Consider the following 16,174-nt stretch of genomic DNA (forward strand, 5'->3'; position numbering starts at 1 on the left):
TCCAAATGAGAAAATGTAAGGAATACCTTTCAGAGGTGCTAGTTCTATAAATGTGTCCTGTATACTTACATTAAGAAGTGTAAATCAGGTTTAATCATAAAACACATTAAAAATACATAGTTGGACTGAACTCTGTTTTTCTGCTAGTGCACATGAGCATACGATCTGTATATCTCATTGAATCCCACACAGTAAGGATTGCTGTTGCTGCTTGGCTACTGCTTTTCTTTGCATACATCTGGTACGACAGCAAGTTTTGACTTTGTCTTGCAATATCTTTGTGCTGGCTATGTCAGTTAAAACCCACCCAGGATTTGTTTCCTTGCTTGCCTGCTCTTTCACCATTAGAGTCTGGCTTTTGTCCTCCTGAGCCTGCACAGGATTGCTAGTCTTGGACTACAACCATGGGTTCAGTACTCTAAAGTGAAATGCGCACTGTCTGCAAAGTATCTTGAGGACAAAGGCTCCACTTTTGTTTGTTTGTTTTGGTTTTGTCAAATAATTTTTTTTGTCTGACTTAGCAATCTGTAAAAGCTCACACAGTATCAGACAAGCACCAAAGCAAGTGCAAAAGGACAACATGCTGGGGACTGAGCAGCAAACTGTCAGACCTGTTCAGGCATCCTTGGAACAGCCTAATTATTCTCCAGTGTACCACAAACTCACTTCAGTGAAAGACAGCGTGTGTTATTGTCAGTAGTAGCAAAGAAAGATCTCTAAGAATAAATTTAAAAAAACCCACATTACCGAAACGAACATCAGTTGCAGTGAGGGAATGAGCTGAAGTCTTGGCACACTCTTGGGGTACCTCAGCTGAAATACAAGTTGCTGGAAACTAAGGGCATACATTGGCATCTAATGTTGGGGGGAAAGGGGGGCTGAAATTTATTTGCTTTTGAGTAATAAACAAGACAAAATTTTATTAAATATTTCATATTATTTTTATGAGAGGAGGATGTTAATGAAATGCTAAGGCTATGACTGGCTGTCTCATCATACAATCTTGCTCATGACTAATTGAACTCTACCTAAAAACTAGTTACTAAATTTTTTCCATATAACTGTTTTGCCTAATTAGAGTGAGTTCAGAAAAGAGCAGCATGATTGGAAAGCTAGGGAAATTGCTTCTGAGGAGATTAGAGAAATTAATATTCATAGCCTGGTGCACAGATGATTATTGGGGGGAAATGATTCCTGAAATACTGATGGCAGCAAAAATATTCTTGGTCTTAAAAATCGCTGAAAATGGCTTTAAAATGGCTTAAAAACCCAGCCAGCTCCAAATCTTGTTGGTTTAACAGGAGAAAGGCATGCAGGTGTCTCATTTATGGAATTTGGGTATGGCCATATGTATTTCAAGAAGCATGTGAAAATGAACTTCTCATGACCCACAAACCTGCTGTGCCTCATGGAATATCTGCTTATCTAAGCTTTAAGCATGGATACTATAGAGGCTGTGGTAAACCCTGCAAAGCTACTAAAGAAGAAAAGATTTGATCTCTGCAGTAGCATAACACAATCAAAAGTGGTATCTAAAGTTTTGCTGAAGTTTCAACATAGTGTGCTTCTGTATTTTGTTCCTTCCCTCATTTCAGCATCTACAAGAGCCTCATGTTGCTGCAGTTAGTTGGACATTATAATGCTTCCTCAGGGAAGAGCTGTAACCTTGCTTTTACTTACTTAAGTGATAAGGCATTGTAAGCTCATTGCTCCCTTCAGGGTTGGGTTTTACACTGCTGCTGCTTTCCAGAGTGCTAGAACAGCAAAATTGCTAGAGCAGAAAATATTTCATTGTGTTGCATGGATCCTCAAATATCACTGTAGGTTCCTACATTGGGATAGGGCTGTAAGCCAAGAAGAAAACTGCATTAGGAGCTGAGAAACATCAAGTTATGCTATTTCTTCCAATCCCTTTCCCATAATTTTTTTTTTCCTCTCTCTCTTTTGTGGAAGAATGGGAGGCTAGCTCACAAAACCTTTAAATTTCCTGAACTATTAGTACTTTACCTAACTTATAATTTTGATAGGGGAATTAGGAAGCTTTAGAAGCCTCTTAGATTCCCAATAGAATGAAAGCTCTGAATGAAGGGGAAAAAAACAAAAAATAAAAGAAAAAAAAAAGAGAAAAAAGCTCCTTTTCCTTTCAGTGTAGGGATTGTATGCATTTATATCCCTGTATCCTTGTTCATTTTCTTTCATTGCTACTCCTACCTACTCCTTTGTTGCTACTCTCAGCAGTAAACCCATTCACCCTGAGTGAATTTCAGGCCCTATACAGAAAAAAAGAAAAAAAAAAAATGTTTTCAGTGTCCAGAAGCAAGAAGAGATCTGGCCCTAAAAGTTTATTTTCAAGTGTACTTGGAATTAGATTTAGCCCCAAAATTATTGCCCATAAAAATTAATCAAGTTGTATAATACAGAAAACCTAGATCACCTGAAAAATGTTCTGCTCAGGAGAGGAAGTCCTAAAATATTATTGGAAGGGATGTAAATCCTAGAATCACAGAATGGTTGAGGTGGCAGGGACCTCTGGAGGTCATCTGGTCCCACAACCCCACTCAAGGCAGGCCACCTAGAGCAGGTTGCCCAGGACCATGTCCAGACAGCTGTTGGATATCTCCAAGGATGGAGACTCCACAGCCCCCCTGGTCAACCTGTGCCAGTGTTTGGTCACCCTCACAGTAAAGAAGTGTTTCCTGCTGTTCAGAGGGAACCTTCTGTGTTCCAGTTTGTGCCCACTGCCTCTGGTCCTGTCACTGGGCACCACTGAAAAGAGCCTGGCTCCATCTTCTTTGCAACTCCCCTTCAGGTATTGATATACAGTGATGAAATTCCCCCTGAGCCTTCTCTTCTCCATGCTGAATAGTCCCAGCTCTCTCAGCCTTTCCTCAGAGGAGAGGTACTTCAGTCCCTTAGACATCTTTGGGGCCCTTCGCTGGACTCTGTCCAGTATGCCCATTTCTCCTTTGTACTGGGAACTAGGCACAGTAATCCAGGTGTGGCCTCATCTGATGAAGCATCTTTTTTTGTCAGTGATAAAAAAATAAACAATGACATGCTTCAGAAGCTGTTAATAAATCAAACAATAATATATAAGCAGATGCTATGGACTAATTCTGAATATTGCATAATTCTGAATGGTAACCATATGTTGCAGATCTGTAGTCAAATCTGTGAATATGTTATATATAGTTGGAAGTCTTGTTATATACACCTAAGGGACAAGATCATGATTACAGGGGTTTTTTAGTTATGTTTCTTGAATATGCTGCAGCCATGTAATATAGGTTAATTTATTGTAGCTCATCTTTATAGGACAGATACACTCATCTTTTTAACAAGTACATCAAATGTAGAAATATGTCAGCCACTTCAGAGTGATTTATAATATTTTTCTGTTGCTATGGAAAAAGACAGTGCTTCACCTTTCTAAGCAGCAAGGAGAGAAATATTGTACATGGGTTATTTTATATCAGAGAAAGACAGGTGCATCACAAGAAAAGAGCTGTATGGTAGTGATGTTCTTATGATCATGTTTAATAATACATTTTTTTCTTTAGTTTACTTGCTAACCATTCATTGAACCATAGGGAGCCAGACACACCAGTTTTTGAAACAGAGGTGTTGCACAGGATAGGTTGAGGATTTTAAATTGATGGTTGGTTTGGAGTTGGGATGGTGAATATTCCTGTTGTTTACTAGAATGTTAGCTTTTATTACTAGCATACACAGTTCATTTGTTTTCTCATTCATCACAGCAGAAAACACCCGTCCCTTTCTCTAGGAACTCATTTGAGGTCATCTAACTGCACAGTCCATAAAAAAAATAGATTCCTAGATATATGGGCAAGTGTAAGGGGCTATATTCATAATCTGGCTAACAGAAAATGACTGAATACGGAACTGTGAATGCTGCTACTCTGTCCCATCATTTCTACCATCTTGATCTGTAGGCCTCCCAGTAGTTCCTTGTTTGCCTAAATAAAATGGTTGGTAAGGGTTTCCTCTTGCTTCAATGTATAATTAAAAAATAGTAGTGAAAGAAGAAAATTGGCAGGTCAGACACTGCTATTACTTTCCAAATGTGAAAAGACTGAAGAAGAGGAGGGTCATGCAGGAAAAAAATTATGTTTTGTAAGCAGGAAAACATGTCTCATGTAATGTTAGTCAGAGGAAGGTAGGTCAAAGATTTACTCAGACTATACTTCAAATAGGGGGTGGGAATTAAAGATGTACAGGGGAGGCATGCCTTGGGCTTGAGCTTTCTGAAAAATACTCTTTGCACTTTCATTCAAGAAGTTCAATGGCCAGAGAAACAACAATCGTTTAATTTTAGAACCAATCTACAGCAAGCTTTTGGGGGACAAGTTTACTTTTACTGATGATTGTCTGTTGTTTCAGTTAACCCAGCCTGAGCTTTATGATAACACAGCTGTATTAGAGCTAATAAAGTAGTTGGGTTTGATTGGCCCCTAGTAGTTCCATTATACTGCACGTCTCCTGTGTAGACATACGTTTATGCTTACAGGCTTGGTAGTGGCAATTCCTGCTGCTGCAAGATCAAGTATGATTTAATACAAAAAGAAAAACAAGTCTGTAGGCTGAAGACATAGTCACATAATTTAGAGATAATTGCATTTGTCAAACAAGCCAGTGGGCTTTGTGGTAAAACAAACCAGAATTTGATTACTTACTATTACTAAATGTAACATAACCTTGTTTAGGAAGGAGATAGCCTCTCTGTAATGCTTTGCTAGAGCTAAATAAATTGAAATGCTACTGTTACTCCTATGGCCATGCCATTTAATTTACAATCCACTTCCACACTAGCTATTTTAAGCATAATTGTATAGCATGCTATATTAATTAATTGTATAACATGCTACATCAGTTGATTTTATAGAAGAATGAAACTACCTGCAGCTGTTATGTCATGGGGGGGTTGGTAATGGTTGTCTTCTGGGATTCTTTTCAACTCTTGTTTTCAGATCAGTAATGGCAGCAGTCTTTGATTTAGATCAAAGCAAGAACAAAAGCATCTTAGGAGCAAGTGAGAGTCAGAAGGTGAAATGAAGAGGAAAAAAAGTAATAAAATCCCATACCATAGCCTAGAACCAGAGTACTAAAATGAGGAAACCAACTTTATACAGCTATAGCTACAATATTATTTTAGTGTAATTTACTTCTAAGTATGAGACCAAACCTTCAGAAGCTTGGATATCACATTTTCTCCCTTGATTACAAACCAGTGAATCTTATCTTGCCTGTACAGGTGTTGAATTTTTTCTTTCTCAGCCTATATTCACTTACAGTCATTAAAGATCTAGGGCACTTAGTGTAGATATTAAAGATGATATATGAAGCCTGACAAATTTAATCTTGGGTAATTACACTCTACCTAGCTCTTCTAACTAGCAAAAGTTTCCTTGCAATTTCGGTTGGATAAAAAATCTGCTAGTGCAATATTGTGCTCTTTAGTAGCTGCAGCACTGATGAGATGAACAAAGTGATTCCATACATTAGTCTCATTTTTCTAAGCATTTCATGAAAATTACATGATGTTCTGTGGCTAGCTGTAGCAACCTACACAGGAGATGTTGCATTCAGAAAATAAGAATTCTTCTACCCTGAGAATAATTCTGGAAAGGATGTGTGAAAATTAATTGCTTCTCCTGGTTCTCTAAATGCTTTCTAGTAGACATAGTTTTCTTCTGCAGATCTAAGATAGAAACTTTTCTGTGTAGAAAACTGTAGATTATTGCCTGTGAATAGATTTCTTACTGGCTAACTAATAGGAGGATTAAGTTCATTACCCGTCAGGTAACTTTTCTAATAAGCTTGGATCTGGCATGCACAAGAAGCTGAAGCTTGGTAGTTCATCTGACCTGTACATAGGTGCCCTTTACTGTGTGTTTGACAATGTCTTTCTCTTCTGGCTGACTGGCATTTCCCTCTGGAAAAAGAGAGTACAGAAAGAAGGGCAGCTAATTAATACTTCCAAATTTTGTTTCTATTTCTAACTCATCAGCAGTTTCCCTTTTCAGCTACATTGGGGGAAAATATCAAATAGAGTCTAATGAACGATTACTGCTAGCCAATTAAGACTTCCTCCCCTCCCCCCCCCAATTAGTTACAACACTGGGCAGACCTCGTCACTTACGAAAGCAGTATAATGCAAGTCAATTAATGAATAATAATACATCCTTGCCTTGAAGACTGTTCCGTTTTCATCAGCCCCATTCCACATTAGCCAACAGCAAATCCAGAATATCTGCACGGAAGAGAAATGAAAATCATTATAAATATGAAGAGATTTCTCTTTGAGAAAAGCCTGAAAAGACCAATACTGTTTACAAGCAGGTAGTAAAAACAAAATATAGTGGAAAGACATAAACACTTCAATGTATTTGGGATCAGGTAGGCATTCATATTTCTGTACTCTCATGTACAAAAGTCAGAAGAAGTCGAAAAGGGGAAGAGTTTATAAATTACAGTGAAAACTTCTTGTAAGCATTAAAATAAAAATAAGTAAAATAAAAATTCTTTATGAAAACAAAGCAATTAAAAGAAAGATACACACTTCATTTTATTGTGCTAATTACAGTGACAGGTTATAGGTAAAAACTAAGATTTTACTGGAATTAAACTAGTTTACCAATGTATATAAAAGAAGTATGATAATACCAGATAATTTTGAAAGAACTGTGTAATCATAGGGAAATTTTATATCCTAATACACTAATCACAGAATTATTATTTAGCTATTTTTAGGATTTCAGAACTGTTTATTCCTTAATTGTTCAATTTGTAGCATCCTACATGTTACTCTCAAGTACTTGCTACTTCTTGTGATGTGTTAAATTAGGTGGAATATTGTTTGGTTTGAAATGGCAGATCTTATCTGCTTTTAGTCAACTTTGAAATTATTAAAATTCAATTTCCTGTATCTAAACTTTATAAATAATATTTCTGAGTGTTTTTTCTTCTTCCAAAAAGTAGGGGAAATTTGTAGGTATTCTACAAGCATACAGCAATCAGATCTAAAATTTACTTTATACGTAATACACTGTCATATTTAAGGTGTCTTTTTTTAATATTAATTGCATTCCATACATAAATCATTCTATTTACAATGGTTAGAGTAGCCAGTAATTACTTGGGATTGTTTGTGGAAAAAATTAAGGACTCCAGAGTGGGTCTGTTCTTAAGAGTCCTCTAATTTTGGCAGATCTGCTCTGTCCAGTTCAGAACTCACTTAGGTTCTGTGCTTCTAGAGGTAAGATGTATCTACTACAGCACTTCAACACAGGTTTCTGTTGTCTGTTTACTTAGGAGAGAAAAACTTGTACTTCTTTTTATGCTTGCACAGCTAATCACCAGGGGGAAGGAATTAGCAGGAAGAAGTCCATGGCCGTGAACTCCTCCACTCCATCCTTTGCGGAACGCCACGCCTTGCCTTGCATCCCCACCCGCTGCAGCCTTGTGCTGCACTAGGTACTCCCCTTACTTTGCGGAGGGGCAATTCAGCCTAATGCTGGGGTTTTGTGTGCATGTTTATTGCTAATTCAGGAGTGCTCTGTATTGGAGTTTAGTACTAACGTGGTTATGCTCTCCCATAATTAACGGTTCAGCAAACCCACAGCATGATAGCGCCTGAGTTTCCAGCAAACAGCAAAGGTTCTGCTTCAAATCTTTGTGGAGAGGAATTTATGGCCAGTGGAAGGTGCACAGTTTAGATGGGATATCTTCCTAACAATGCTGCCACTTTTTTTTCCCCATGCAACCTACTGAAGAATCAAAAGAAAGTTTATGCAAACTTAAATACATTACTAAATCACCTCCAGAATGCATTGCAATATCAAAAATGAAAGCAGGAATTAGGGAAAGACAATGAGGCAGAACAATGCTTGTATCTTACAAGCTGTTGGCCTCTGGTTTCAGTTCTTCATGTAAAGGATGGCGTTTTCTTTTGTAAGGTTTGATTTGGTTTGATTTATTTTCATTGTGCTTTCCTCTTAAACACCATTTTAGCTCTACAGGTTAATAGGGAAAGGAACTGATGTTCAGAGTGAGAGCATATATAAATAATACAGAACTCATGACATTCTAGTATTAAATACCCAGAAAAGCAAAATCAAAGAATATTGTTGCTTATCTGTTGCCTGGATATAGTGAAAATTAACTGAAGTATACATGCGATTTTTCAATGAACAAAAATATACAGATTCTAGAGTCCTGCCTATATGGAAAACTCTGTGACCCCGATTAGTTATTTTAATTCAATACAGGCAGCCTTCAAAGAAGAACAAAAAAAGCTGATAGTAAGATGGGGATTACTTTTTTCTTTCTCTACCTGGCAGTCCATAAACAATAGATTGTTAATGTTACAATTTGATATTATGCTGATTTAAAATTATAATGGCTTTCTGAACAAAACTAAAAGTTTCTGAGCTTCTCAAAAGTTAGTCAAAGTTGTTTCTAATGGAAAGAGTTAAGCTACCTAAGATGAGTGGTTGATACTGGACATCATTTATGAGATTGTTTTTAGTGTTAGATCATATGTGTTTCTTTAATAATAAGGGTGTCTAAAATTATTTATCTGATACCTCACTTTGTTCTAGTGCCTTGTAGACCAGTGGACAGGATTTAGTTAAATTATTAGGATGGGCACAAGAATAAGCATTTAGGCCTAACCTTATAATATTTATGCATGTGCTGCATAAATGTTGTTCAGAGCCTATTCTTCACACTGAGTATCCTCTTGGTAATCACATTAATAAACACAGGCCAATTAGTTTATACAGACTATCCAATAAATCAGCTGGGATCATAAGCCTCTTTTTTTTTTTTTTGCCCCTGATGCATAGCCTGGGCAAGATCTTCCCAGGAGCCGTGGAAAATGCCTATTTCCCATTCACATATATCAGAGTTTGGGGTTCAGCACTTCTAGCTTCACATCCTTAGACAGAAAAGCACTGTTTTGTTTCTCAGTCAATAAATAATACGTTCTTCCTGGCTATGGAACGGGGGTTTGGGCAGTGCATGTCTCCTTGACAGCCCTATAATTTGCTAGCTGGAGGCACCGATCATGCTGATGTGTATTTCTTTAATTTCCATTCTCATTTCCACTGAAGATTCTAATTAGATTCTGGTGATGCTTAAGAAGAGGAAGGGACAGTGTTTCTCTGAACATTATTCTTTCTAATGCAGAGGGCAGTAGTTTTCTGACGTGCAGCATTTAGCACACGTGAAAACAGATGTCTGGCTGTAGCAAACTGTCTTTTATCAAACTTAACAAAAATTGCGCTAAGAGAAGCTGGGAAGGGCTGCGAAGCTGGGGGAGATTCGCAAAGCCTGGGTCTGGCAGGGCTGGAGCGTGGAGTGCCGGCAGCAGCGTGCTCCCTCGTGCAAGTTTCCAGGGAGCGTTTCTTCTTGGCACTGACACAGCCAAGGCTCCGGCTCCGAGACAGATGTTCCTCCAGCAGCTCTGAAGTAAGGCTGCTCACCGGATACAATGTCATACCCAGGGGTTCATGGTCCACCTCAGCCTTCGAAGAGGACTCGGTACTGATGAAATCGAATGCTTAAAGAAGCATAAGATGCGGGGCTTTGTCTGATATTTTGTCTCAGCCAGAGTGGCCGGTGAATCGCCACAGCTCCGTACAGCGCTGCTTTACACCACTGCAACTTTCTTCAAAGCAAACTCTTGGTAAAATCCTCTAATTTCCCTCTGATTGCGAACTGGTGTGAAGACTGGAATGATTTGCCTGTTGGAAGAATGTTGACTCTCGAGTGGGAGTCGGAGGGACTGCAGACAGTGGGTATTGTTGTGATTATATTTGCATCTCTGAAGCTGCTTCATTTGCTGGGACTGATTGATTTTTCAGAAGGTAAAGTGGTCACTTGCACTTTGTGCTGTTTGTAGGTGTGGTGTCTGATCTGCTAAAATAGACTTAGAGAGCATCAGGTATAAAAGCTGTGAAATGAAAAGGCTTGAAAAGTGAAAATAACATTCAGACTAAAAATCCCAGTTTGCTTCTGCTGGTTTTAGTTTATTGAAAACAGAAGTAGATGCTAGCCTAAGATTTGTATTTTACAATGAATTGCCAAGTGTCTGTGAGTGGATGTTTATTAGAAAGACTGAAAACTGTGAACATAACACCTGTCAGTTGCCTTTGAAAGCTGTTCACTGCTACAAAACTTGATAGATTAAGTGGATCTTCAGTTCATGTTCATAATGCTCTTCTGATACATGATGCATTTAGAGTTTTGTTCTGTATTAGTATATGTGTGTTAAAAATCCATTTCATACATAAATGCAAAACACTTACTACAGGTATAAGCTTTAGGATCGAGTCTGCTTGACACCTTTCAGAAAAGGCATAGATGCCAACATTAAATGTGGGTATTTTAAATATATATAATGAATATATGTTTTAAAATTCCTGTTTGCTTGCTCAGACTCCTGTCTGCTCTCTACTATATGGGTCATATCATTTCATCTACTCTCAGAGAGGGCTTCACATCTTTTTTAATAGGATTTTTATTTCTATACAAAGTGAGGTTTTTTCACGTTTTATAGAAATAGGTTATTTCAGTTATTAACCAGATCTTTTGCTGTCAACTTTTCAACTTTTTAACAAAATGTCTTCTGTGGACTGCTGTAGTAAACAAAAGCTATTCACTCATTGAAGCCCTTGCTCAAAAAATACTGCTTTTGTCAGTATGTTTGTACATGTGAGCCCAAACCAATCCTTTTTGCTCTCTAACTGCTTTCAGTCAGAATCACACAGCCAAGGAGAGCACTCCAGTTTTCTGAAACATTAACTTCTCGTCATGGAATAGGATCTTTGATGTAGGCAGATTCACATCGTAACCTCATAAAATTGTTCAGCTGATAAAATGTGAAATCTTTAACACAGCACTTTCATAGTTACTGAACTATTGAAATACATCATCCTTAAAACCGTATGTGGTGAGAATGTATAATATGTGCCGTGTTACTATATAATGCATTGGTTATGGAATTGTAAAATTACTTTTTGAATTCTAAACGAATGAGTAATTTTTCTCTCATAACAGTGCTCACTTTTTGGTTTTATGCTCTGGAGGTGTAGCATTTTTAACATCTAAAAAATTCTCTTACTAGATAGGTATGTGTTAGTTTCAACTTTATAACACATGGTAACAGATAGAAAAAAAGATTTAAATGCAATATTGGTGTTTTAACAGAGGTACAGTTACATCCCTTTCTTGATTTCTCACAGTATGATACTGCCATTACATCTGTGTGAAACTGTTTCATATAATTTCAACTATATTAAATCACCTTTTAAAAAAAATCCCCCTGGTAGAAATTACACTGATTTTAATATAAATAATAAGTTCAAGACGATATTTCAGTTGAAGTGTAACATTTTGTTTCAATGCACCCGTTAGTGCCATGGCATTTCCTCACAGGATAATGTAATAATTCACTCAAAAGTACCTAGCAACATAAAGCTGATCTCTAAATGTAAGAAGATTAAACATTATAAAATATAGTGGCTATGTTTATAACATCCGCAGTGTGAATACCTCCAGTGACTTGGGGGATTTCCAGTTCCCCTAAGGCTGATCTGTGCTATTTAACTCTTCCATGTTTGGGTACTGCCATTACTATTAAACAAGAATTCTGCCCCAAAGGGTTAAGGAATATTTTATAGGGTATTCAGAACTAATGGGGTTTTGTTCTCCTACTGAATGCAAGGACAGGTTTTCTGTTGATGTACAAGGAGGACCATATTTGAATGGCCAGTGTTGATCCTGAAACCAAAATGAGCAATCAACCCTCCCCATCTACCCCATGGAGGCAGGGCATGAGCCATATGATGAAACAAATCTGTTCCCGTAATTAGGCTTTCTGATGCCGTAACATGCTTGTCTTAATATCCCCAATATATTGACTTATTTTGGAAATATCACTGAAAGATAAGGCAGCATGCTTGTCCCGATGTTTGCCATTACAAGACAGAGAAGACACCTAAATGACAAATCCTCAGTTGCAAACTTGTTACGACTCCACTGATTTTAGTGAGGTGGTGGCAATGTGCTGTGGCAATTTCTGTCAGCAGAGTGACTTGTCTAAGCCCAAACCAAGAGTCCGCAGCAGATAATGGGAGCAGAATTAAAGTGATCCACAAAAGCATCATGGACTGAGTAACTGGAGTGTTTCCATCCTTCCAGTTTGCTTTTCCTCTCTGTCCAGAGAAGTGTAGAGGTAGCTTCAGCTTCACTACTGGTTCATCTGTTTGTACTGTGAAAATGCAACAGCTTGTTTATTGTTTATTTTTGTAGTTATTTATAATGAGCTATAAAATACTCTGTATCTTGTATTCCAGGCACTTTCAGTATTATTTTTAAAAAGAACAAAGATAAAACAATAGTACGCTCACAGAAAAATTTCTTCTTTAACATATCTACTGGACGTGTTCTACCCAGTACAGCTCTTTCGCCACGCGCAGTGCAAAAATGGACTTTCAGTTGAACAAGCAAAAAGATGAGTCACTGTGCTATGATGGACAACCGCCCTCCTTTACTTTACATAGCAAAGGAGTTACGGTGAAGAAGAGCTTGACTTGCCCTCACTCCTCCATGGGAAAGTAGGAGAATCCATGCAATCTGCTTACTTTTATTACTGTGTTCAACATTTGGCAGGACAGACAACATGATTTGATCCCGTGTCCCAGACTAGGGGCTATGTTCTTCTACTTCATCCATCCTCCATTTTCCAATAAGCAGGAAAGAGAGACCAGAATGAGGAGAAGGCTGGCTCCACTGGAGCCAGCGAGCTATTTCAGTTATAAGGACAGAATTGAATCAATACCACTTTTACTAGAAGAGAATGAAAGTCTCCTTTCCCTCTCTTCCATTACTTTGAAAGTGGTTTGAAGCTGATCAATATCTTCTCTCCAGCTTCCTTGCCTGAAACTTTTGCTGCTGGGCAGCTTCTCTCCAAAGCTTTTCTTCTGTTACTTAGCTGGAAGGGGAGGAGAGGAGGGTGATCAGAACTGAAGCAAAGGATCAGAGCAGCAAAGTAGCAACACCAGGCTTAGAGGGAATTCATCCACCAGAAGCTTGGAGGGGAGAGACTGGGGAAATTAAAGATACACTTTGCATTTGTATCTCCAGAACATCTGTCAAGTGGTAGCTATATGGAGACATTATGTAAATATGTGTAAGCAATTCTGTAAACATCGGGGGACTTGCATAAATCAAAGTCTTTAAAAGGACAAACTTCGTGCCTCTTCCTTCATCATGCATTGATTATGTTTTGAAGTATAACATCTCATACAGAAGTGTTTTTCTTTTGCTTGTGAATATAATCAACCAGTGTTGCAACCTATTCTAGACCCTCCTATTCCTCCCCTTTTCCTTCCACTAATTTCTGATAGTTTCTAGAACTTGCTATTATCTTTCAAATGCTTATTCAGATGTAAATTTCATGTCTGATATGTGAATGTCCCACAAACTCAAAATCTTTTGGCTAGTAGGACCCACTGGTCCCTCCACGTCTTTCAACTCTATAGGCCATCAAGGCTATTGTAGGAATATTTGATCCTTAGTTTCTCTTACTGTGATGCAAAGCAAAAAGCAGTTCACTTACAGTTATCAATAAGCATACTTAGCTGTAAAGTCAGACTTGAGAGTAAATAGAGTAATTTGTTGCTTTAGCTATGTCCTGGTTTCAGCTGGGATAGAGTTAACTGTCTTCCTAGTAGCTGGTACAGTGCTATGTTTTGAGTTCAGGATGTGAAGAATGTTGATAACACTGATATTTTCAGTTGTTGCTAAGTACTGTTTAGACTAAAGTCAAGGATTTTTCAGCTTCTCCAGCAAGAAAGCTGGAGGGGCACAAGAAGTTGGCACAGGACACAGCCAGGGCACCTGACCCAAACTGGCCAACAGTGTATTCCATACCATGTGACGTCCCATCTAGTATAGGAACTGGGAAGGGGCGGGGGAATTGCCGCTCGGGGACTGACTGGGTGTCAGTTGGCAGGTGGTGAGCAATTGCCCTGCGCATCATTTGTACGTTCCAATCCTTTTATTATTGCTGTTGTCATTTTATTAGTGTTATCATTATTAGTTTTGTCTTTTCTGTTCTATTAAACTGTTCTTATCTCAACCCAGGAGTTTTACTTCTTTTCCTGATTTTTCTCCTCCATCCCACTGGATGGGGGGGAGTGAGTGAGTGGCTGCGTGGTGCTTAGTTGCTGGCTAGGGTTAAACCACGACAAGCTAGAATTTTGAAATTGAGGAAGGGGGGTATTTTCTTTAAATAGAGGTAGTTTTCTGTCTCAGGATGTATTTGCTCTGTGCAGGTACACAAAGACCATTTTTTTTTCTTTCTAACCTAATTTGGATGGGCAGAAGCCACCTCCAGTCCAGAAGTCATGTTAGTGCATTTGAGTTGATTTGTTCTGTCACGCTAACGTGCTAAAATGTGGCCTTTTTTGTAGCTCGGATGCTTAAAAGCATAGAGAGGATAAGGTTAGGTCTATCTGCAGCCATCTGCGTTAACATGTTGTTAGTTACCCTTACAGCTTAGCAAAACCAGCAAGGTTTAAAATACTGCCTCAAGTGTAGTATGAGTCTTCCCCTTAGAAAATGAATGGTATGAGGAAAGACAAATGCTGACAAATTCTCCATTGTTTCATACTTTTCTGAGAAAAAGAACCCCCAAAAGCAAGGGAGTTTTCTCCTTGTCTGCGTGTGGCTGATAAGAATTACCTGAATTTGGATGTCCTACCTGTGCACTGGTGGCTGTGCTACAAGTCCAGCTTCCAGCAGACTCTCCTGTAGTGCTCCCTCTCCTGTATCGCCTTTCTCAGCCAAATGGGATGCAATGTAGCATAACTCCACGATAAACAGAAAGATAAGGAATATACCACACAGCAACACATGTCCCCTTGCCTCTTCTCAGTAGCTGCTTATAGTACCCAGTTAGGATCTGCTATCAGTAAGTTGTTCAGTTTTCACATGGTGAAATGTCCACTTTCTACTTGTCTTTTTTTCTTTTCTGGAGACACTTGTAGGATCAAGGGAAGTACTTTCTTCTGAGTAAGCCAGTATCACCTGCCTCAAAAAATTCTGTTCATGGATGCTGATATCCCAGTGCCAATTCATGGCATCAAGGTACATAGTAGTGTTAGGCTTCCTATGATCATCAGTGAATCTTTCACACCAGAAATGACAACCAATGATTCCTTCAGCATCAAATATATTAGCAGCTGTGCACATAGGCTTTATTTGCTGGATGTGGCTAGATGAAAGGTGTAAAGGTTCAAACATTACCTTTTCAGAAGCATAATTCTTCCCCTCAGAGGTGAATTGCTATTTTTCTTTGGGTGTTTCCCCAATTCTCTTTGTAAATCTTGACAGACATTCTGGACTCAAGGTCACTATAGGGAAGTCGGTCTAGTAAGAAGCATCTATAAATTATACAACAGAGACCAGTTACTTCAGACAAAATGTGAAACTGCATCAAGTTGCTGCTTCAAATCCAATCTCAGATTGATGTAAAAATTGAGGTGTGACTTTCAATATGCTCATTTATAAGCATTTGTCTTCTTGGATGTGTATCTTGCGGTATGCTTATGTTGGGTGCAAGACAGGCTGAAACTTGCTGAAACTTGTAACCGTCTGTTACATCCAGCTCAGGGTTGTTGAAGATGTTCTATTTAGTCTTCACCTTCCCTCAAAAACTAGGCTCTTCCAGGCTTGGGAGCATGATTTTGTTTGGGAAGCACCTTCTTGACTAACTTTCTTATGTAAGAAGACTGTAATCTTAACACAATTTTATTGAAACTGAAGATTTTGTTTTGGTTCGCTTTTTTACTTTAGTGGCTTTCCTACCTGGACCTAATGATAAGATGCACAAATGACATACAAGTGTAATCATTCTTTCATGTCAAAATCAGGGAAATCATGCATCAGCCTAAAGACTTGCTTTTACCAAACTATGAATTAAATGGGACAATTTACTTAAAAGTTTCAAGGAAGGTCTTATTGATTTATTGAGATCTTTTCATCAACTACTTCCCATGGACTTCTCCAGATATTTTTTAACATCCAGAACATCTGAACCACTGAGGAATAGGTAATTTTAGATCCATACCAGTCTGAATTCAAA

General features: G+C 38.3%; 1 protein-coding gene across 12 annotated transcripts in view; it reads left to right on the forward strand.

Moving 5' to 3' along the window:
* KCNIP4 (potassium voltage-gated channel interacting protein 4) overlaps positions 1-16,174 on the forward strand; it is a 460,075-nt gene that overhangs the window by 333,459 nt on the left and 110,442 nt on the right. Inside the window, exon 1 of one of the 12 annotated variants that reach the window (XM_069792684.1) lies at positions 9,340-9,890. The exons of the other annotated variants lie outside the window; for them this stretch is intronic. Within the exon in view, the coding sequence (XP_069648785.1) occupies positions 9,779-9,890 (112 nt within the window). The 5' untranslated portion in view covers positions 9,340-9,778. Of the gene's footprint in view, positions 1-9,339; positions 9,891-16,174 lie in introns of those variants that run through there. 12 annotated transcript variants of the gene reach the window in all.

Source organism: Haliaeetus albicilla, chromosome 1, assembly GCF_947461875.1.
Source record: "Haliaeetus albicilla chromosome 1, bHalAlb1.1, whole genome shotgun sequence".
Taxonomy (NCBI): Eukaryota; Metazoa; Chordata; class Aves; order Accipitriformes; family Accipitridae; genus Haliaeetus; species Haliaeetus albicilla.